Below are 20,527 nucleotides of genomic sequence, written 5' to 3' on the forward strand. Positions count from 1 at the left end.
ATGATGAGAACCACGGGGACGCTGTCACAGCGCTGAAACACGACTCACCGCTTGCTTATCAGTCGAAATTGCGGACAGTCAGAAGCTCAATTCGTACTGTCCGGACGCGCCTCGCTCCACTTATCTCTGACGTGAGACCCAAAGCCTCGCTTTCGTTCCTGAGAACAATTCATAATAGTGAGGCAACCTCAATTTGAGAAAACCCTCTGCTAAACGCTGGCCAAGCTTGCTCCTTTGATCTCAGCCCGCGTCCGTTTTGTTTTCGTTCTCTAGTCAGTCCGGCTTATCGTCCTCCGATTCAGAACAATCCCAAATGGAGGTGATACCAGTTCTCCCAACAGATCAACACAAACCAATCGACAACATCCGGACGCGAACCTTCTTCATCGTTGATGAGCAACTGGATGAAGACACCCTTAGAAATGCGCTGGACAGGCTGGTCAGGGATCACTGGCGGAAGCTGGGAGCGCGACTCTTCAAACGACCTCGAGATGGAGTGCTCGAGTGGCACCTCCCCAAAACATTCGATGAGAAGTACGTCCTGTTCAGGTGGTCTTCCAAGGAGTACGATCATTCGATAGACAAGGCCGGCCTCCCAAAAACCACTCCACCTGAACTGGGTGTTGTTCTGCTCCCTTCCCCAGAAACTTTCGACAAGTGGTTCAGACCATCAGACTGGCCATTTGAACAAAAGGATGAACCAAACGCGCCTCTGCTCCATGTGCATATGTCTACATTTACCGATGATACCACGGTCATTGCTATCAGTTGTCCACACACGGTTGGGGACCAGTACGGATTGGCGAACATCATGAAAGCGTGGCTGGGCTTGACTAAGGGGGAGCTACCTCCGGCTATGGTTGGATTCAATGAAGACGTAATCCCGAAGGGGAAAGAATATTCTGAATACAAAAAGGAGGAAATAGTCCGGAAAGGGAGGATGAGGGTACGGCGTACAGGAGAGTATCCTATGATCCTCCTGGGGGCAATCCCTGACCTGATTCTTCGTCCGAATGAGGAGAACCACTCGCTGTTCGTCCCTGTCCCGGTGGTGGAATCACTGAAAGAACGCTACACGAAAGTCTTGAAGGAAAAGTACGGAACAGACCCGGGTCTCACTAATGGCGACATCCTCACGGGTATCCTCATGAAGGCAAGTTCCTAAAAGTGCGCATATAAGTTTCAACATTACTTACCGGTTCAGTTCTCCCAAATACATAGAACTTCAAAGCGGAAGGTGTCCATGTCGCAGAGTGTCAACCGTGAGCTACGTTTCCTTCCCAGACCTCAAGATCTCGCTCACTGACGCAAACCTTTCAGTGCGACGACGCGTACCCATGCTCGAAGGCGATACCGCCGACGCATTTATCCACAATTCCCTGCACTGCTCCACCGCACACTTCAAAATGGAACCCTCCACACCAGTCGCCGAGATCGCATACCAGAATCGGCTAGCGCTCAAACAGGCTCTGGATCCAAAAGATATTGAGATCGGCATGAGTGTTGTCAGAGAAATGGTCCGCCGTGGACAAAACATTTTTACCTGCGAGCCGCTCGAGAGGTCCTACCACGTCGCGAGTTGGACTTCAGCTTGGAGGCCTTTGGATTTTACTTCCGTCGTTAGGGGACAAGGGAAGGTGAAAGAGGGTTCGAGAAGACCGAAGTTTCTAGTCTTAGGAGAGGGGAGGCTGTCTACGCGTGGGGTGGGAAGATGTGAGTTACCCCCTGTGTTTGATTGTCGGCGGGAACTAATGCTTTTCCGTTTAGTCATCGCTACCATTATGTGCAAGACGGAGGAAGGCTACTGGTGTAATTTCGCGATTCCTGTAAAGGGGATGAAGATGGTCGAGGAGTATTTGAAGAAGGATCCGATGTTGAAGCTTCTTTGAAAGATATGGAGCTTCCTTCCACAGGGTTACATTCTATGCTATATTTTTATTATATAGATTGGAGAAGAGATGAGTGTATGAGTAGCGAGGTTCTATAATTCCCAAAACGCCAGAAACCAATGCCGAAAAAATATCAAATTGCCTCGAATTACTTGCCACCAATTTACCCCGCGCACCACTTTACACCTCCACGACCTTAACTTGTACCTCCTTTCGCATCACTCCACTCCTCTCCCTCTTCCTCTTGTAGTGTAAACTGTTGGAAATCAGTTCGTAGCAAACATAGTCTTTCTGAAAGCAATTTGATTTGTGGTTGGATGAAGAGGTAGGAGCAAGTACTACTTCCTGGTTAGCCGCTAGTCTGCCAAATATTTTCCGTACGAGATACATAAATAATCTATGGTCTATATAAAAGAAATAGAAATTAGAACCGTATTTGATTAGACTAGTCAGTGTGTCAAATGAGTAGAGTAGAGTAGAGTAGAGTAGTGGGTCCTACTCATACTCTACTCATACTCTACTCAAGCTACTCATGAGTAGTATGAGTAGTGTGAGTAGGTACCTACGTGACAGTTGCACGTGACAAGTTAGCCTAATTGGGTAAGCCTCCCATCTAGCGCCTCTCTAGCGCCAAGTTTCTACCCAATTAGGCAATGGCATTGCTTAGTAAGCGAGCCAAAGGTCAAGAGGAAATTAAGATTCTAAGAAGCATAACTAGTTTATTATTATGGAAAATTAATATTTAGCTAGTCTTATACAAGCCCTAGCTTACCTTTCCTGGGGCCACTTAATAAATATCTTTATTATTTAATTATTATTAAATAAACCTTAGTTTATTATTGTCACGTGACGGCTACTCATTACTACTCATACTACTCATGAGTATATACTCTACTCTACTCAAATTTTTAGGACATTACGCTACTCATATTCTACTCACGCTACTCATGAATATTCATGAGTAGCATGAGTAGCATGAGTAGTTCTTTGACACACTGAGACTAGTTAGTCTAACCAACTCTCCGCCCCTCAAAAAAATAAATAATAAGGAAACTACCAAAGGCCCGCACTAAAACACGCTCGATTTCACTAAAAACTCTCGAAAACACCCCTCTCTAAAAAATTAATATCTTAGCTTATAACGCTTTTATTAATAAGCAATCTTTTAATATATATATCCAGCTAGAAACTATGCCCGTTCTCACCTTCCATAAGTTACAACTGCCTTCGGCTTGTCTAAATAAGCGGCTTTAGCGAGGTTGAAATAGCGCAAATAGGAAGTTTGGAAGTAAGAAACACAGTGATGTGATGAGATAGTTTCCTGTCAGCTTGATAGAGTGCGAGGTTTTAGTGTTGACTCTATCATTCATTTTGGAAAAGCAAGTAAGTATGTTCTTTGCTGGTTTGAGGATGCGACCCTGAGCTGCAAGTTGCCACTGTCAATTTTTAGAAAGTATGGAATTGATGAAGTTCGTTAATACTTTGCTGTTACTTAGACCTGAACTTGCTAGGAAAGCGGCAGTGAGTAGGGAAACTACTCGTCGTCCTCCCCATCACTGTTATTATCCTCTTCTCCATTCTCATTTTCGCCTCCAATGTTATACTCTCCGCCGTTGTCATCTTGCTCCTCGCCTTGCTGCTCGCTTCCTTCTTGATCGCCTCCCTCATACAGCCCGACTTCATTCTCTCCACCCTCATACTCCCCATCCTCAGCACCTCCTCCATTCTCGTTCTCTCCACTTTCTGGGTCTTGCTCCTCTTGAATGAGATCCTGTGGCTCTTCTTCACCATCTCCTTGTTTTCCCTCATCCTCATTCTGATAAGTGTGCGCAGGCTCATCATCAGTTCCATCATCTTGCACCTCATTGTACTCTCCTCCCTCATGATTGAAACTGTTGGAGCCTTCCTCCTCGTTTCCAAACTCGTGCATCGGCTCTTGACCAGCGCCTTCCTGGTGTTGACTTTCATTGTGCCCACTCCCACCAACCGCAAAATCATGACCTCCATCCTCGCCAGCTGGAGCGCCCCGGTGGCCGTGAATTTGCTCATCAAGCTCTTTGCTGATACCTCCGTATTCCGAAATTGCCATTTCTTGCACCTGATAGTTGCTTGTCTGTGATGTATCATGGCTTCTTTCCTGAGGGTGAAGAGGTGCAGCAACTGGAGGAGGGCTCGCCGGGTTGGAGAATGCAGCCACGGGAGCTCTTGGAGCCTGAACTGGTGCCTCTGAGACAGGTGCGGGGGCTTGCTGAGGCTTTGCTTCTGTAGGAGTGATACTCCTTGTGGTTAATGTTGCTGGGGCTGTGCCAGGGACGCCAGTTGGTTTCGAGACAGTCTTGGCCAGTACTGCAGGAGATTTGGAAATTGCAGTTGTCGGTTTCACCGCTGCCGAAGCAGAAGTAACGCTCTTTGGATCTGCCACTGGAGCCTTTGGCTTGCTGTTGAGAAGTGTTAGACCAATATACTGAAACCTTCTAGGATGAAGGAAAACTTACTCATCGTCATCACTTAAAAGGTTTCCCAAAGCTCCCATGAAGCCTCCTAGTTTTTCAATAACTTTGATCCCACCGTCAATGGCTTTGATAGTCTTGTCTGCTGCGTTGAGGGGTACGGGCGGGGTTGCAGCGGCTTGAATAGGTTCTTTCGCAGCTACCGCCTTTGGTGTGGTCGTTGACAACTTTGTTGGTACGGACTTGGAAACTAGTGGAGCACCAGGTGCCTTCGCCGGAGTACTCACCGAAGATGCGACTTTTGCCGCCGAGGAAGCTGGTGCACTTGATTTGGTGGCAGGTGTTGAAGCAGCTGGCTTTGGAGAAATTCCTAGGCCAGATATCGAAGATGTTGCTGTTTTGGCAACAGGCTTACTCATTGTAGCCATGGTTGTTGACGGCTTGCTAGTGGGGGTGGTCGAAGATGGTGTTGTCCGCTCTGGAGTTCCATTTGTGGACTTTGGAGCCGGGGCTGATCTCGAAGTTGGCGGCTTGTTCACAGTTATCGTTGCAGGAGCAGGAGTAGATGAAACCTGCTTCTGGACCGCAGGTGTCTCCTTTGGGGTAGTGTTTGCAATCGATGGTTCGGCGGCCACTGGGGTACACTTAGGCGCTGGTGAAGAACTGACGGCCGGGGCGGGTGTTGGGACCGTTGGCTCAACGTCTGCCATTTTGATTTATTATTTCCGAAAGTGAAGAGACTGAAAGGAACTCAGATTTTAGTCGGGTGAGTTCTTAGAGGGAGCTAAAATTCATTTTGGTGGGAAATTCACAGCAATATGTACAGTACCTCGCCACATTTTCGGCCCCCATCTGCGTTTTCAAACTCCGCATTAACACCTGTCAATGGCCCCTGGAGATGTACAAAACTCTCGCCGCATTTGATGCTGACGTGAGACTCATTTCCCTCTAAAGATAGGTGCCAGCTAATGAGATTCACTTGTGGCGGGTTTGTGTGGTTTCGGTCACTCATCGTGCAGAAACTAAAGGTGGCAGAGGCGGTCTGCGGTCACAGCTTTGAAGACTTTCAAGATTGCTCATCCCAAAAGTTCTCGAATACGAGCTTCCAAGTTCCATCTGGCCCTTACTGGTAAAATCGCTAGAAAGTTGTTGGTAATAATAAATTAAGCAATAGAGGGCTGTTGCGGAATCATGCACTGGACCCGAAGGTTCTTGATGTTGACCCCAGCTCCACCACACCGCCTCTCAAAAATCAATCGTGTAAAGCTTCTCTCCCTCGGTTGAAAGCTTAATTTGTCAGCTCTCGTATAAGATGTATCCTCATCCAATGAACCTGCAGAGGTTGTTCAGCCCTGCGATTTATCAGGGATGAGAAAGACTTGGCTCGGCCTTGTGAGCTAGATCCAGATTCGGGGCCGGGGGCGGAGAGGCCGCACGGAATAAATAAGCAACTATATGTAATCTTTATAGTAGTACACATATAAGTTACTGAGTTTTAGAGAAGATCAATTATTTATATCTAAAATTAAAATTTTTATTATAAAGATATAATTTAATAATAACTAATTATTAATATATAATCGATTCCCCGTATTAAAACACGTCCTATACTAAAACACGCGCTTAAGAAAAACACTTTTACTAATTAAAAAGTAACTACTTTATAATATTCTTTTATTTTTAATATATAGAATTCCCTAAGTATATAAAGCCTACTAATAGTATTAAATTATATAGATAATAAATATATTTTATAAAATTCTATTTTTAATAATTTTAATAATTTTAATAAAAATATATTAATATTATATAATATTATAAAGCGAAAGAATTATAAAATTATTACTTCATTATAGTATTTATAATATATATATTAAAATTTTATATGACTTGTTTTTTAAAAAGTTAATTATAAAACTAAAGATTTAAATTTTGAAATTTGAAATTTTAATAAAATTTTAATTTTAATTTATAAAAATAATATATAAAGAGAGATTTTAAATATAAAGATTTATAATTACAAATGTTTTTATTAATTAATATTAATATTTAATTATAATTAATTTTTTTATAATAATTTTGAAAGAAATCCTCAAATTTATTTTTATATACTTTACTAATATATAACTAATAATATAATAATATTATCTTTATTAAGTCTTTAATAATTTGGAAATAATTTATAATTTTAATATAAAATATAAAAAATATATTATAAAAGTTATAATATAAATATTATATTAAATATTATTAATAAAAACAATTTATATTTACTTTTATTTACATAAAGAGCTTTAAAATATATTTTTTAATTAATAAATATAAATAATATATAATATAATATTATTTTAAATTAAGATAAATTTAAAATTATAAATCTTTATATATATAATACTTTTAATTAAAATAAAAATAAAAATAGTTTTACTATTTATATTATTTATAAATAAATTAAAGGAATTAAACATAACTTCTTTATTAAATTATACTTTATAAGAAATTTAAAAATTAATAATAATTTAATTTTCTTTAAACTTTTATTTAAATTTTCTTAAGAAATTATACTTTTTATGAAAAATCTTTTATATATTATAAATAGTATAAGTATTTTAAATATAAAATATATAGCTTTATAATAATTTATATAGTAATTAAAAAGTAATATTAAAAGTTTATTCTTTTATATATATAAATATAAATTTAATAGTTATTATAATTATTATAAATCTAATATTATTATTATACGAAGTTATTATTCTATATAATTAAATTTCGAATTTCGAATTTTATAATAAACGGATTTGTAGTTATTTAGTTATTAAAGAAATAAAATTTCGCGAAAACGTGTTTTAGTAAGAGACTTCAGTTATAAATCGAGTGAAATAAGAAATTATATTATAATTAAAAGATTTAATTAAGAGCCAATTAGAAAAACGCTCAATTAAAGTATAAAAGCTTTAGAGTATATATATAAAGCTCGGCTATATAAAGCAATTATATTATACCTATTAAGTAATTCTAATTATGATTGTGACGGCGGGATCGAGGCAATGGCCAGGGCTCAAAGATCCAAGAATCTCATATATTGAAAATACTAAGCTAAAGAGAAGAAGGAGTGAGAGGGGGAAGAAGGAGTGAGAGGGGGAAGAAGGAGGGGATAAAGGGAGGGAAGTACTAGCTAAAACCACTAAAACGACGGCTAGCTAGGTGAAACTAGTCATGTGACAGCCACCCCCCTTTGGCCCCAGCCAGCGCCGTCACAATGATACAGCCTTTCCACTGTATTCTTGGTACTTATCGTTACCTGACCATATATTATTTAGCTTCCGAAGCCATCCAATTGCTGCGGAGAGGTGGATTGACGTTGTCTTAGCCCTGAGAAGAATTCGTTGTGGTCAAAGAGCGGAGTCTCTTCATGGGTTGGATGGTCTTGAACATGAACAAAGATGCTTAGATCACTTCCTCGAGACTCATCGAAAGCTGCCAAGGATTCATTGGTCTTCTCATTCATCTCAACAGACCTCTCGATAGTCACTGCTTCAATGCGAAACGTATCTTTCATGCCGCCAATACATTCTGCTTGGTCCCTTGGTATGATAGATCGTGCCACGAATGTTTGAGCTTCTGAGCCGTCGATTCTATGCTTGATGAAATGTGTAGAACTGATAGCTGTAAATCGCCATCTTCCCTTTTGCCCCAATTTCAACCTCAGCTTTCTGAAGTAAACGCTGAGCCGCTCTTCGCTCTTTGCGCACGGGTTTACGGCTTTAGGTCCTTTATCAAAGCTTCGACACTGTTGTAGCTTGCCGGGATGACCATAGCAGGGCTTGTGTCTATTATTTCCATCTCCATAGGGGTAATTTAATCGGTAAGCTTTACATAAGTTCCACACTTGCGGCTCGCCAATACCACTGCCCCATCAGCGACCGTACTGTACAAGACAGCTGCGTTTTCTCCTCCCCCGCCTTCTTCAGTCGAAACAGCTTGCCCTCTGCGATTATAGTTGACCGGCTTTTCAATTTTGCATCCTCACTCTCTCGCGTGCAACCGCCTTTGTAGAATCCCAAACTCCCTTCTCCTCCGCATGCTGTGGCAACCCCATCACCAACAGCTAGGAGCTTTCCCCCATCCGTGACATACTTCACAATTTCAACCCTTCCCTGTGTACTTAGTGCTTCCATTTACTCGTTTTCTTATCCTTCCGGGAACACAAGTAGCGCGCAGGAATCGCTCCGAGGTTGGTAGAGCAGCGCTTCAGTGTTGAGGGTAGCGACACGTACGAAGGCGACGGGCGAAAAAAACAGTCCAAATCCCTTAAGCGAGAATTTGCGTAATCTTAGCCTTGCGATAAAAAATTTGTCGTAATTGTAACTTGAATTTAATTCCAGCAAAATTATTATAAAAGATAGATCTGCTTCTTCTCTATTACACAAATTAAAAAGTAAAGAGTTTAGACGTTGTATTGAACCTTAGTGTGATTTTCCACAGGTAGCGATTTTGGTGTTCCTCGCGATTTGGCAGGTGGCCGGTTTTTTTTTCGCCCGTCGCCTTCGTAGTGAGGGAAGAGGAGCTGGCGGGGAGCTGCAAGACTGTGGGGTTGTGCTTGACTATTTCGGAGTAAATCACATATGGCCCCTCATCGACACCCCTCATCGATACCCACAATCGATACCCCGGGCCCCAGGGTGTCGTTTTACTTTTCCCCGAAGTGACTGACGATGGACGTGGGAATTGGGTAAAGTTAAGCTGCGCTATTGCTCGGCTACCAATCTTAGCGCTTCCAGGCCTCTAGGTGTCTCGAGGACCCGACGTTGCTAGATTCAAGCCCCTGGAACCGCTCCCCACTGATCCTTGACGCGCCTCTCTGTCACCTCGCAGAAACACCCACTTCTGTACTCATGCCGTCGGACATAACCCAAACCTGTACTTCGTCCAACCTGATACATGCTATCGCCTATACTCCGTGGGCCAAGATCAATTGGAACTCTCCGAACACGGAGTCATGAAGGTCCATCGAGAGTAAGGAAATCTACTGCTGTCAGAATGTCAACAAGCCAACAAAATAACAGACCCCTTCACCACACAGCCTTGAGCCGCCTGCCCGACTGGCCAAGGGAACCGAATGGATTCTACGTTGCGATCCTGCCACACCACATAAGCGTTGCGAAGTGCAATAAGGACAATTTCTTGTGGCTCAAGGCGGGGACGATACGAAGCATACACAGCGGACGTGTGGAGATCGGAACGGATACCATTCTGGTTGGTGGGATGGAGATTGTTATGGATGATGCCCAAATGCAAAATTTCGACCATTTCAAGAGCGGAACCGTTGTGCTTTGGGCGAACGAGGACAATTGACGATGGCACTACAATATGTACCTGAGAAGGAGACATTGCTCGTAAGGACAGCGCCTGGTGGCAGGGCGCCGTTACCGGTGGTGTCTTTGAATCAGCAAGCTGTCGCAAAAGTGGAGCCAGTGCAGGGAGAGAAGGAAGAGAAAGGGCCTACACCGCCGACAGTGAGTACCTTCTTCGTGGCCTTGGATTAGGTATAGAGCTGGGAACTGACGCGGGACAGGACCCGGAATCGGTGCCAACCACTCTCTTGAGATGAGAACAAGTGAGAAAGGAGCCGAACAAAAGGTGCCTTCTTGTACTCTCCGAAACCAGCCGTGGATCCAGTGGTATTCAAATCTATTGCGTCGATTGTCCCAGTGCCCCCTGAAAGTACCTGACGGCGAATCCATCTTCACCACTTTTTCGAATTTTCTGAGGCATATTGACACTGTGAACCACAGGGCTCAGCTGAAAAGGAGAGTGCAATTGCTACGAAACATCGACTTGGATCTGAGCTGTCGGTTTGCTGGCTCTGGCGTGCATATCGCAGCGAACAACCTTGGCACTCCTTTTCCGCACATTTCCTGTCGTCTATGCCCAAGCTGGGATCCAAAAATTGGCTTCGGGGCGAATATTACGGCTGTTTTATCTGCCATCCAGATACATGTGACATCTAGTGGGCATTCAGGTGGCACCAAGGCGGGCGACAAAGCAGACACGGTACACTTCCACTTCGTTCTCCCCCTCCACCAAGCTAGTAGCTGACTCGAATCCAAATGGGTCCACGGATTGCACCGATTCCTAAGAAAGCACTCACCCGGCTTCTTACGCTCCAAGAGCCCGAGCGCAGCTTCCAGTGGCTCCAGTCTCTGTCCGAAGAAGACCTAGAGGGGGAGATTATTCAAATTGCTCTCTGGGCAGCATATCAACCCTGCTTTGATAAAGCAGATGTACCTCTTCTACGCGCCGCTGATTTTATCAAAAACCTTGCGACAACTTTTCAGATAATGCTACCCTGCAAGTTGTATCGGGAGCGGACAAAAAGTACGTGATCAGAGCGCATTCGATATCGAGCCACTCTAATCGCTATGAAAAGCAATGAACCTCAAACCTCCGGAATACAGAACAAGAAATCCGCAATAGCCTCTGTCAGTATGGTTGGGCCGATTGTTGTGCGTTTCCACATTCAACGCCGTTCCATTTCGCTGCTAACAATGCAATCTAGGAATCAATTCAAAGCAAGAAGCACCCTCCCCCAGGAACATTCCTCAAAGAGGTCCTATTGGAACGGCGGGAGGAAAACCCAACTCACCAACTTCAGATCAATGATGTACCAGGTGTCTGGAGCCGAGAGTGCAATGTGGGGAATGCCCATCCTACAGTGACGATTCTTTCGCCGAGGATGGCGTGGTTCAAGCGTCTGCTATACTCAACTCTCACATAGGAACTCACCGGAACGAGGACCAAAAATGCCTGAGAGAAGAAAACAAAAAGCGAAAGGCCTAACCATGTCTCCATGAAAAGCATGCCCATCTTTCAAGCCACTGACATAGGTCATTGATTTAGTTAGTTTACCTACGAACTTGTTCAAGGTTGCACGGCCTTCCGAACAAATGTGAAGTCGGATGCGAAGCAAGCATACAAACCTGAGCTGATCGATTTCGGGAATCCAAGCAACGGTGAGAAATGGGCAAAAGGTTCTGGGAGGTTCTTCCCTCGTTACTTTGACGGTGCTGCTGCACGCACTTCTGGAGGATTTTTGTTCTCACACTGTAGCTCTATGTAAAAAGATGCGTTGAATTTGAAATGGAGAGTACTTGGTTCAATTGGGGTGCTGTTTTAGCGATTTGGCGAATTGAATAAGCCCCCAGCGCTGCTTGTCCATCCGAGGATGAACAATGCACTTTTCACATCCAAATGCCATCCTGTTGCCAGGGTTCTGGTTTCTCCATAGAACTCATGACGAGACACATCGTGATGGGGTTGACGGACGGGGGAAGAATAGAAGGGGTCCTTGAAATTGATTGTCAGTCTATCAAACCTATTTTCGGGTACCAACTTCAGCACTCTCGGGCGTGGAACCCCTGTGCGGAGGTAAACCGGCCCCGCAACGCCTCTAACGCGCTAATCCAGGACGCGTCTCACGTCTCACGCGTCACTTTATTTCGCTGAAAGATTTATTGTAGGATACTCTCACCAGCGACGATAACCAGCTCCAAAGCCATTCTCCACGAGCTTTCGCACACGCTCTTTTATCTGTTACTTTTGCCTTAAGAACTCTTTACTCTTTCAAGAAAATTGGCAGATTGAGCTGCGCCATGGACGGCTTCAGGGAGTACTTGCCCCCAAACACGCGTCTAAAGCTCTCCTCGAAAGAAAAGCTAATAGAATCCAGACTCCTCCACCAAAAGGCCTCAACCCACCTGCCCAACTGGCCCAAAGGCCCTGGTTCGTTCTACGTTGCCATTCTGCCACACAGTATACACCCCACTAAATCCGAAGGAGCCAATTTTCTCTGGCTCAAGGCTAAGGGCGTATGTTTCTGTTCCATTCTCTCGGGTAGTTTTCGTCATGACTGATGTCGTATAGAAAAGTACGGTTGGAAAGGTTAGGGGTATCCATTGTACGCGGCTGGAGCTTGAGACAGGAACGGAGGTTCGCCTCGCTGATGGGCCGGCGTTTGCGAAGGAGGATGCGCTGATTCGGGATTTGGACTATTTTAAGAGCGGTGTGGTGGTGTTCTGGTCTGTTGCGAGGAGTACTGGTGGGACAGTGCCATTGGAGGTGCCATTCGAGAAGGTTCCTACAACGCGGCAGAGTTCAGTTGAAAGTGATCAAGGGATACCGAGGAGCAACGAGGATGATCGCATACCATCGTTAGTGAGTGCTTCCGCTGTCCTCGACTGGTCTCACCGCTGAAAATATACGCACAACAGAGCCCCAAATTACCGTCGATAACTCGTCCCTCCTTCAATGAAGAGCTCCAAAATCTCCGCGACAGGCATTTCAACGCCCTCTTCGAAGCTCAGGAGGAATCCGGCACTCATCGTATTCGTTGTTCAGATTGCCCACTGTACAGCTTCACAAATATATGTGAATTTTCCCAGCATCTTGATTCTGAAGAGCATAAAGCGGCCATGAAAAGGAGGGTGCGTCTGATGCTGGATCTATACAAGAATCTCCGTCACCGCTATGGCTTCACGGGGCTGAATATCCCCACTACTGGGCATGGCTTCCGTACACCACTTCCTAAAATCAAATGTGAGCTGTGCCTTGAGTGGGAGCATAAAATCCTGGGCGGGGACGAGGTGCCTTCTCTCTTAGCTGTGGGGAAAGCACATTTGAAATCCCCCGGCCATCCAGTTGAATATGATGAGGAGGAGGTCAAGGAATACGTGGTATGGGAGGCTTCCAATTTGTCCTGTAAGAGTACAACTGCTGACCACATCCTTGTTATCACAGCGTCAAAACTCACGAGGCTGCCTTTCCTCAACGCATATAAAACTCCTAGAGCGACTTCAGAAGCGCCACCCAGGCTCCGAATTAGGGCTCGACGTCGGCGGAGATTCAGCAACCCTCATCCACTGCCGAGACTGCCATGTCTACATCCACATGCCTTCTTCGAAGGAAGTCGATTCTTCCCAAACTATCAGAAAGGTTGACGAGCATTTCGCGACCACTCGGCACAAGAGGCTGGCTCGTACAAGAATGGAGTGTAACAAGAAGAGAAAACGGCTCGAGAAGATCTCTCTGGATGATATGCCAGTCAAAAGACAGCGTCAAGAGACTTCAGAGACCGATCAGGCTACTCCACTTCCAAATTCGCCAATGATGGTGTAACTTAACGATATGGCCACTCCCAGGTAGTGAACAACAAAAACAATAGACCACCAACCTCAATCGAAGCGGCAGGCTTCTGCAGCTAATTCATGCCTAACACACCAGCGATTCCATGGACAACGAAAAGGTCTAAGGCACAGTCGAAAATGCAGGCCACGCAGAAGACTGCCGCGGATGTTCATAGAGGACAAAGTGAAATCTTTGGCCAGTGAGTTTTGTGTTTCCACGATCCCTTCGGACGAACCTCCGAAAGCCGATTTAAGTTGGCCGAGCAGGTAGCTCAGTGTGGGAATATTCTCATGACATTTTCCATTTCCGTTTCTAGATCTGAGCCGGTGCTGCTTTAGCCCGTTATGGGCGAGCAAGGTTAAGTAAAGGTGAGCTCGAAAGGGATTTATAAACTCTAAACAAGATAAGATTAGATTATTTCAAGCTTTATAAATAAATAAGACATAAATTTATTAATAAATACTAAAGTGAGTTAGTATTATTAATAATAAGAATACAAGATTTAAATAGTTATAAGAAATATAATAATAATAGTATTAATACTAAAATATTAAGTTTATTATATTTTTATTTATATAGAATAAGTAAAATATTATATATATAAAGGAAGTTGAGAAGTAAATACTTCTCGTATATAAAAAGCTATAAAATACATTAATATTAGAAATATTTTTATTATTCTAAACTTAATTTCTACTTCTTTTATTATTTCTCTATTTATATTTTATACTTATATAGTTTATTTATTAGAAACTAATAGAATTATTTTATATAAGTTATAAATACTAAAGTAAAAGCTAATTAAAATAAAGATCTTAAATATATATATTAAAATATCTCAGATTTCTTTTTTATAAAAGATTTTAGTTAATAAATATAACTTAAATAATATATTCGAATATTTTATAAATTCCTTTATTAGTTTTAATATAATATTCTAGATATATATATTATACTTCTATTTATCTTTTAACTTTTTTACTTTATTCTATAATTAATAGACTTATTATCTTATAATATAATATAAAATATAAATATCTTTTTATAAGTTATTTATTTTTATTTGGCTTTACTAATTTATATAATAGCTTTATTATTTTAATAATTTACTATTATAAATTAGTATAGTTTAGATAATATAAATATAATAATAATATTTTATTTTATATATTATAAAAAAGTTATAACTATTTTTAATAAAATATATTAGAATTATATATAAGTCTAAATATATTTATAATTATAGTTTATTATTAATTAAATAGCTTCTAGTATTCTATAGCTTAAACTAAATAAGTTTTCCTTTAATTTTAATTCTAATATATTTAATATAGTTTTTATAATAGTCTAATTCTAAAATTTCCTAATCTATTTAATAAAGAAAATATTAGAATTCAGAAATAAACTAAGTTTTATATTTTTAACTAAAAAACTCTAATAGAAATAGTTTTATTAAAATTAGTTTAAAATAAAAACCAGTATTAATATAAAACTATTTATATAAAAAGAGTAGTTTTTCTATAACTAGTATTACTAATAATTACTAGCTTTCTATAAGCTTTAGTAGAATTTAATATATTTAATATAATTTATTAAATATTTAAAATAATTATTATAAAATTATAATTAGTCTAGCTTTTATTATTTATAAAACTATATTTCTTTTTTATAATAGTAAATATATTAATAAAACTAGATTTACTAAAATCTATTAATAACTAATATATATTTATATTACTAGCTTTAAATATAATAAGAGATTCTATTAAAAGTATATATGTTTCTATTATTTTTAAAGTTTTTATTAGAAATAGTTATTTTATTTCTAAAATATTTCGTTTTTATTTATATATTTATAATAGATTATATAGCTTTATTATTTAAAATAATAATTCCGGATATAAAGTATTTAATTAAATAATAATTATTATATCTAAAATTAATTAATTTAGTTATTTAAAGTTAGAAAGAATTATTATATAAATATTTTTCTTTTTATAATTACTATTTATATAATAAATATATATTAGTATTTTTAGAAAGCTTTCTATATCTAGTAATTTATCTAAATTTATCTTCTTATAACTTTTAAATATATAACCTTTATAAAAATATATTTCTATATAAAAGGCTTTTTAAATAAAAACATTAATTAATATAAGTATATTTATTAAAATATAGCTATTACTATTAGTTTTATTTTATAATTTATTAGTAATTTTCTCTAGTAATAAATATTATACTTTATTTCATTTCTTTTAAATCTAATAAATATCTAAAAAAAAGATTAATAATATCTAATTTTAGTCTCGAAATATAATATAGGAATATTATTAATATATTTAATAAAATTCTATTAAAATAATTATATAGAAGCCATTTAGTATCTTTAAATTCTTTTATTTAAAATTTCTTTTTATTTCTTTTTATAAGTATTTAAAGTATTTCCTTTTTTAATTTATTATTAGAATTGAATTCTAGGCTTTCTTTTATAAATAATAGAAAAATTAAAACGAAATTATAATACTTTAATAATAATTTTATAATAGTTTCTGGTTTAAACTTATAAATAATATTAAATAATATCTATTTAAATATTATTTCTTTAAGCTTAAATAAAAATAAACTATCTAATTCTAAATTATTAGAAATAAAAAAGTAATTAGACTATTCTATTTCTAAATTTATTAATATAAAATATATAATACTAATAGTTAATTAAATATAGTTTTATAAATTATATAATATATAAAATTAAATATTAATTTATTTAAATATAGTTATATTTTATAGAATACTTATATAATTATTAATATTATAAGTTATATATTAGATTATTTAATTTATTTCTTTTAAATTAAATAGAATTTTATATATTAATTATTTAAAAGTAATTTGATTTTATCTAATTATATTTAAATAAAAATATATAGAAAAGTAGAAATCTAAATAACTTATAATAGTATTATTTATAATAAAAGTTATAAGATATTCTAATAGAATTAAATCTATTAGTAAAAAAATTTAATTTCTTTTAATATATTTTTTAATCTAAAATATTTTTATATTTTATTAAAAATTCCTATATTCTTATTAATTTATTTAAAAGTTTCTTGAAATTAGAAAATTATATTTTATTTCTTTCAAATTAAAATTAAAAGATTATTTTAATAATTACTAATATAACTAATAGTTTATATTAAAGTTCGGATTTATTTTTATTTAAATATATCTTTTATTAATTTTAAAATTTAGATAAGGCTCTTTATATTAGTAAATAAATCTTTAATTTTAATATTTATAAAATTAATTTAATTCTAATATATATTTCTAATAATTCTAGAATATCTATATTAATTAAAACGAAATTAGCTATTTATTTATTTCTAATTATATAGCTATATAAAAAATTATCTAGTTTTAGACTATTTATAAGAATATTTATTTATAATAGAGTCTTATATATATAGAAATGTATTATTCTAGCTTTATATATTTAGTAAATATAAAATACTAGTCTATATTTAATAATAAATATTTCAAGTTTTTATATTTATATATTATAAAAGAATTAAATATTTAATTATTTAAAATATATAATATTTAAAAATAATATTATCTTAAAATTATTTAATTTAGTTTTATAATATATATTAATAAAATAGTAATTATAAATTATTTATATAAGCTTATATAAATAACTTGAAATAGTACTATATAAATAGCTTTTAAAGTATTTTAATTAGATTTATCTTTACTTTTTTTTTTATAAAACTAATAAATATTCTTAAAAAAGCAAGTTTTTAAATAAAAAGAATAAATCTATAAATTTAGATAAGAAAATATAAGAAAATATTTAAACTAGAAATAAAGTAATTTATAAATAAAAGTAATATATATATTAGTTAATAACTTGAATTATCTGAAATTTCTAGAAAAATATATTTTCTAAAAAGATTATAATAATTCTATAATCTAATAGAATTTATTAAGAAACTTTTTAGAAATAATAAATTAGTAATTAAAAAATCCTGTAATAGTTTAAAGAAAAAAGAAGATTATATAAAGATATATTTAATAAATATAAATATAAAAGATTTTATAGCTTCTAGTAATTTAATAAAAAATATAAATAATAAATATCTATTATTAATTAGTAATTAAATATTTGTAATAGCAAAAATTATAGCTTATAAAATAAATAAATAAGTTATAATATAATATTTGAAATATAAAGAAATTTTATTATTAAATTTAAAAATCTTATTCTAGTTATATTATTAGTAAAATAACTTTTTATAATAATAATTCTCTAATTTTATAATTAATACTATTAAAGTATTTTAAATATAATATAATATATTTAATTAAATTAAAGCATTTTAGTTTATTTTATTCTCATTATTATTTATAATAGTTAAATTATAATAAAATAAAATGTATTTAATTTATTATTAATATATTCTTATAAAAAACCAATTAAAATAAATTTAAATATCTAGAAACTCTTTTTTTTTTTTATATTATAAATAGTATAATATAAATAATATTATAGAAATTAATATAATTCTATAATATTAAAATAGTTAGGTATTTAGATTTTATAATAATTATCTAAAAGAATTTCTTTAAGGTTTTCTATTACTTTTCTATTAAATATAAACTAATTTATTTCCCAAAATAGATTATTTTTAAAAACGGTTTAGATCTATAAAATAAGACTCCGATTTTAGTTTATATTAATATTACTTTTAAATAAAATTTGAGATTTTTATATAATATTATTAATTTATAAATTCTTTTTATTTTATTATTTTATTATTTTTCTAACTTTAAATTTAATTATATTATATTTCTATATATACTAAAAACTTTTATAAAAATATATTAGAAGATATATTTTTAAGTTAATACTAGTTATATTATATAATATTAGATTATAGAAAGATTTATAAGATATTAGAAAAAGAAATAAATATAAATCCAGAAATAGAAATAGAAAAAGAAACTAAATCTATTAATTATTTAATATATATAAATAATTTTATTAAAAAAGAAAAAGTTAAGATATTTTTTATAGTTATATTTATTACTAAAATTATATTAATTCTTAGTTTTTTAAAAGATATAATATATATTTATTATAATAAAATTATATTTCAAGTTTATAATAAATAATAAATAGAGGTTTTCTAATTGCTTTTTATAATTAAATAGTTTTAAAAAATAATATTCTATTTATAGATTATAGTTTTAAAAGTATTTTAATTTATTTTAATATAAAAAGAAAATTCAAATTAGATAATATTTTTAAAAAGTAATAAAAACTAGCTAATTAATATTAAAATATATAGCTTTAACTAAAAGAGTTTAATAATAAAAATTATATAATAAAATAAGATCTATTATTATAAATATACTTATTAATTTCCCTATTTTTAATAATCTAAAACTATAAATTATAAGAAATTTAATTATTTAAAAGAAGTTATTTTCTTTTAATTTATTAAATAAATTATAAAATAGAAAATATCTAAATATATCTAAATACTAACTTTTATTTAAAAATATATTAAATAAAAATAATATAGTAATATTTTAGGAAATAGCTAATATCTTTTTTTAATAATAAAATATAAAATAATTATAGAAATAATTAGAAATTATTTTCTTTTTCTTTTTCTTTTTCTTATTATTTATAACTTTTATTTAATCTTTTTCTATTATTAAAGATATAGTATTTTTAGTTAAAATAAATAGAAGTATTTTCAGAAATTTCTTTTAGTTTAATTATATTTATAATATAAGTTAATTAAAAGCTAATAATATTAAAAGTTAAATTAATTTTTTAATTAGTTCTTTAAAAATATTTCTAACTATTATAATTTCTAGAGATAATATTATATTTTATTTAATTACTAATATTATCTAAGTTTTTCTTTTTTTTAAAAATATTTAGAGCTTTAAAATAAGTTTTAGTGAAATAAATAACTAGTAAGCTTTCTAGTAAAATCTAGTCTATAATTATTTCTTTTTTAAGACTTATTAAAATAAGCGACTTTACTAGTAGTAGTTTTATAAATATATTTAATTAAATTTATAAATAAATAGAAATATTCTTATAATTAGATTTTAAAATATTATTTAGAAAGGTATTAGAATTTAAAATATTATTTAGAAAGGTATTAGAATTTAAACTAAAAACCTTAGAAATTAATATTATTATTAATAAAACTTAAAGCCTATTAAAATTAAATATAAATAGTAAAAGAATAATTTTATTAATAATTGAATACTTTTAAGCCAAATAATAAAAACTTTTATAAAATATTAAAAATATTTTTAATTCTAATTAATTAAAAACTATATTATAATTATAATTAAATAATAAATTAAAAAGCTTAATAATAGAAAATATAATAGAGAAGAAACTATATATTAGTTATAAAATATATTTATTTCGAATTAGTTATTATTAAATAACTAGGCAAAATTACTTTAGAATCTTAATATTTAAAACTAATAGAAAGTTTATATTTAATATATATATTTTAGAATTTTTTTTTAAATATAATAATTAAAAGAATTAAAATAAGAACTATAAATTATTTTACTTATATTTCTTAATCTAATATAATTAGAAATATCTTATTTATATTAATATTATCTAATAATAATAAAACTAATATCTAGTATTTTTTTCTTATAATATATTTAGAACTTTTATTATATTTTATTTCTTTTTATAAATATTCGATTTAGAGATTACTTGAAAATAAATATAGTTCTATTTTATAAAACTTGAAATAAAATTAGTTTTAAACTAATAGTATTTATAGATTATTTATATTAAAATTAAAATTATAAATAAATCTTTTAGAGGAATTAGTATAATATAATATTAGTTCTAGTTATTATATTAAGCTTTAATAAAATCTTATTAATAGTTTCTTTTACTAGAATTCTATAAACTAGTTTAGTTCTTTAATTATTTAAAAAGCT

At 33.6% G+C, this 20,527-nt stretch overlaps 5 protein-coding genes across 5 annotated transcripts; 3 read left to right on the forward strand and 2 right to left on the reverse strand.

Moving 5' to 3' along the window:
- The first annotated feature begins 221 nt into the window (after positions 1-221).
- K444DRAFT_651231 (uncharacterized protein) lies at positions 222-2,032 on the forward strand. Its single transcript, XM_024885696.1, has 4 exons — positions 222-1,153; positions 1,205-1,262; positions 1,321-1,713; positions 1,768-2,032. The coding sequence occupies exons 1-4, from the start codon at positions 314-316 to the stop codon at positions 1,887-1,889; spliced, it is 1,413 nt and encodes a 470-aa protein (XP_024740614.1). The 5' UTR covers positions 222-313; the 3' UTR covers positions 1,890-2,032.
- A 1,255-nt stretch (positions 2,033-3,287) lies between these two features.
- On the reverse strand, positions 3,288-5,115 carry K444DRAFT_661127 (uncharacterized protein). Its single transcript, XM_024886543.1, has 2 exons — positions 4,385-5,115; positions 3,288-4,327 (listed from the first exon to the last, which is right to left on the reverse strand). The coding sequence occupies exons 1-2, from the start codon at positions 5,047-5,049 to the stop codon at positions 3,424-3,426; spliced, it is 1,569 nt and encodes a 522-aa protein (XP_024740615.1). The 5' UTR covers positions 5,050-5,115; the 3' UTR covers positions 3,288-3,423.
- A 3,624-nt stretch (positions 5,116-8,739) lies between these two features.
- Positions 8,740-9,138, reverse strand: K444DRAFT_326556 (uncharacterized protein). The gene has a single exon (XM_024871920.1). The coding sequence runs from the start codon at positions 8,990-8,992 to the stop codon at positions 8,774-8,776; it is 219 nt and encodes a 72-aa protein (XP_024740616.1). The 5' UTR covers positions 8,993-9,138; the 3' UTR covers positions 8,740-8,773.
- Positions 9,139-9,794: 656 nt separating this feature from the next.
- On the forward strand, positions 9,795-10,933 carry K444DRAFT_326593 (uncharacterized protein). The gene is made up of 5 exons (XM_024871921.1): positions 9,795-9,858; positions 9,918-10,396; positions 10,453-10,720; positions 10,773-10,848; positions 10,902-10,933. The coding sequence occupies exons 2-4, from the start codon at positions 9,950-9,952 to the stop codon at positions 10,817-10,819; spliced, it is 762 nt and encodes a 253-aa protein (XP_024740617.1). The 5' UTR covers positions 9,795-9,858; positions 9,918-9,949; the 3' UTR covers positions 10,820-10,848; positions 10,902-10,933.
- A 943-nt stretch (positions 10,934-11,876) lies between these two features.
- Positions 11,877-13,959, forward strand: K444DRAFT_661130 (uncharacterized protein). Its single transcript, XM_024886544.1, has 5 exons — positions 11,877-12,011; positions 12,072-12,210; positions 12,266-12,556; positions 12,613-13,074; positions 13,139-13,959. The coding sequence occupies exons 1-5, from the start codon at positions 11,995-11,997 to the stop codon at positions 13,514-13,516; spliced, it is 1,287 nt and encodes a 428-aa protein (XP_024740618.1). The 5' UTR covers positions 11,877-11,994; the 3' UTR covers positions 13,517-13,959.
- Positions 13,960-20,527: the final 6,568 nt, after the last annotated feature.

The sequence above is a fragment of the Hyaloscypha bicolor genome, assembly GCF_002865645.1.
Source record: "Hyaloscypha bicolor E unplaced genomic scaffold K444scaffold_50, whole genome shotgun sequence".
Taxonomy (NCBI): Eukaryota; Fungi; Ascomycota; class Leotiomycetes; order Helotiales; family Hyaloscyphaceae; genus Hyaloscypha; species Hyaloscypha bicolor.

What these genes read in the sequence shown, in the direction of transcription:
- K444DRAFT_326556 (XM_024871920.1), bottom strand. Translation starts at nt 8,992, where the DNA reads ATGAGGGGTGTCGATGAGGGGCCATATGTGATTTACTCCGAAATAGTC.
- K444DRAFT_651231 (XM_024885696.1), top strand. Translation starts at nt 314, where the DNA reads ATGGAGGTGATACCAGTTCTCCCAACAGATCAACACAAACCAATCGAC. An exon ending in TCACGGGTATCCTCATGAAG is followed by an intron (nt 1,154 to 1,204) that starts GCAAGTTCCTAA and finishes TTACCGGTTCAG; the next exon opens with TTCTCCCAAATACATAGAAC. An exon ending in TACGCGTGGGGTGGGAAGAT is followed by an intron (nt 1,714 to 1,767) that starts GTGAGTTACCCC and finishes TTTTCCGTTTAG; the next exon opens with TCATCGCTACCATTATGTGC.
- K444DRAFT_661127 (XM_024886543.1), bottom strand. Translation starts at nt 5,049, where the DNA reads ATGGCAGACGTTGAGCCAACGGTCCCAACACCCGCCCCGGCCGTCAGT. An exon ending in CTTTTAAGTGATGACGATGA is followed by an intron (nt 4,328 to 4,384) that starts GTAAGTTTTCCT and finishes ACTTCTCAACAG; the next exon opens with CAAGCCAAAGGCTCCAGTGG.
- K444DRAFT_661130 (XM_024886544.1), top strand. An exon ending in TCTGGCTCAAGGCTAAGGGC is followed by an intron (nt 12,211 to 12,265) that starts GTATGTTTCTGT and finishes GATGTCGTATAG; the next exon opens with AAAAGTACGGTTGGAAAGGT. An exon ending in ATGATCGCATACCATCGTTA is followed by an intron (nt 12,557 to 12,612) that starts GTGAGTGCTTCC and finishes TACGCACAACAG; the next exon opens with AGCCCCAAATTACCGTCGAT.
- K444DRAFT_326593 (XM_024871921.1), top strand. Translation starts at nt 9,950, where the DNA reads ATGAGAACAAGTGAGAAAGGAGCCGAACAAAAGGTGCCTTCTTGTACT. An exon ending in CGGGCGACAAAGCAGACACG is followed by an intron (nt 10,397 to 10,452) that starts GTACACTTCCAC and finishes ACTCGAATCCAA; the next exon opens with ATGGGTCCACGGATTGCACC. An exon ending in GTATCGGGAGCGGACAAAAA is followed by an intron (nt 10,721 to 10,772) that starts GTACGTGATCAG and finishes CGCTATGAAAAG; the next exon opens with CAATGAACCTCAAACCTCCG.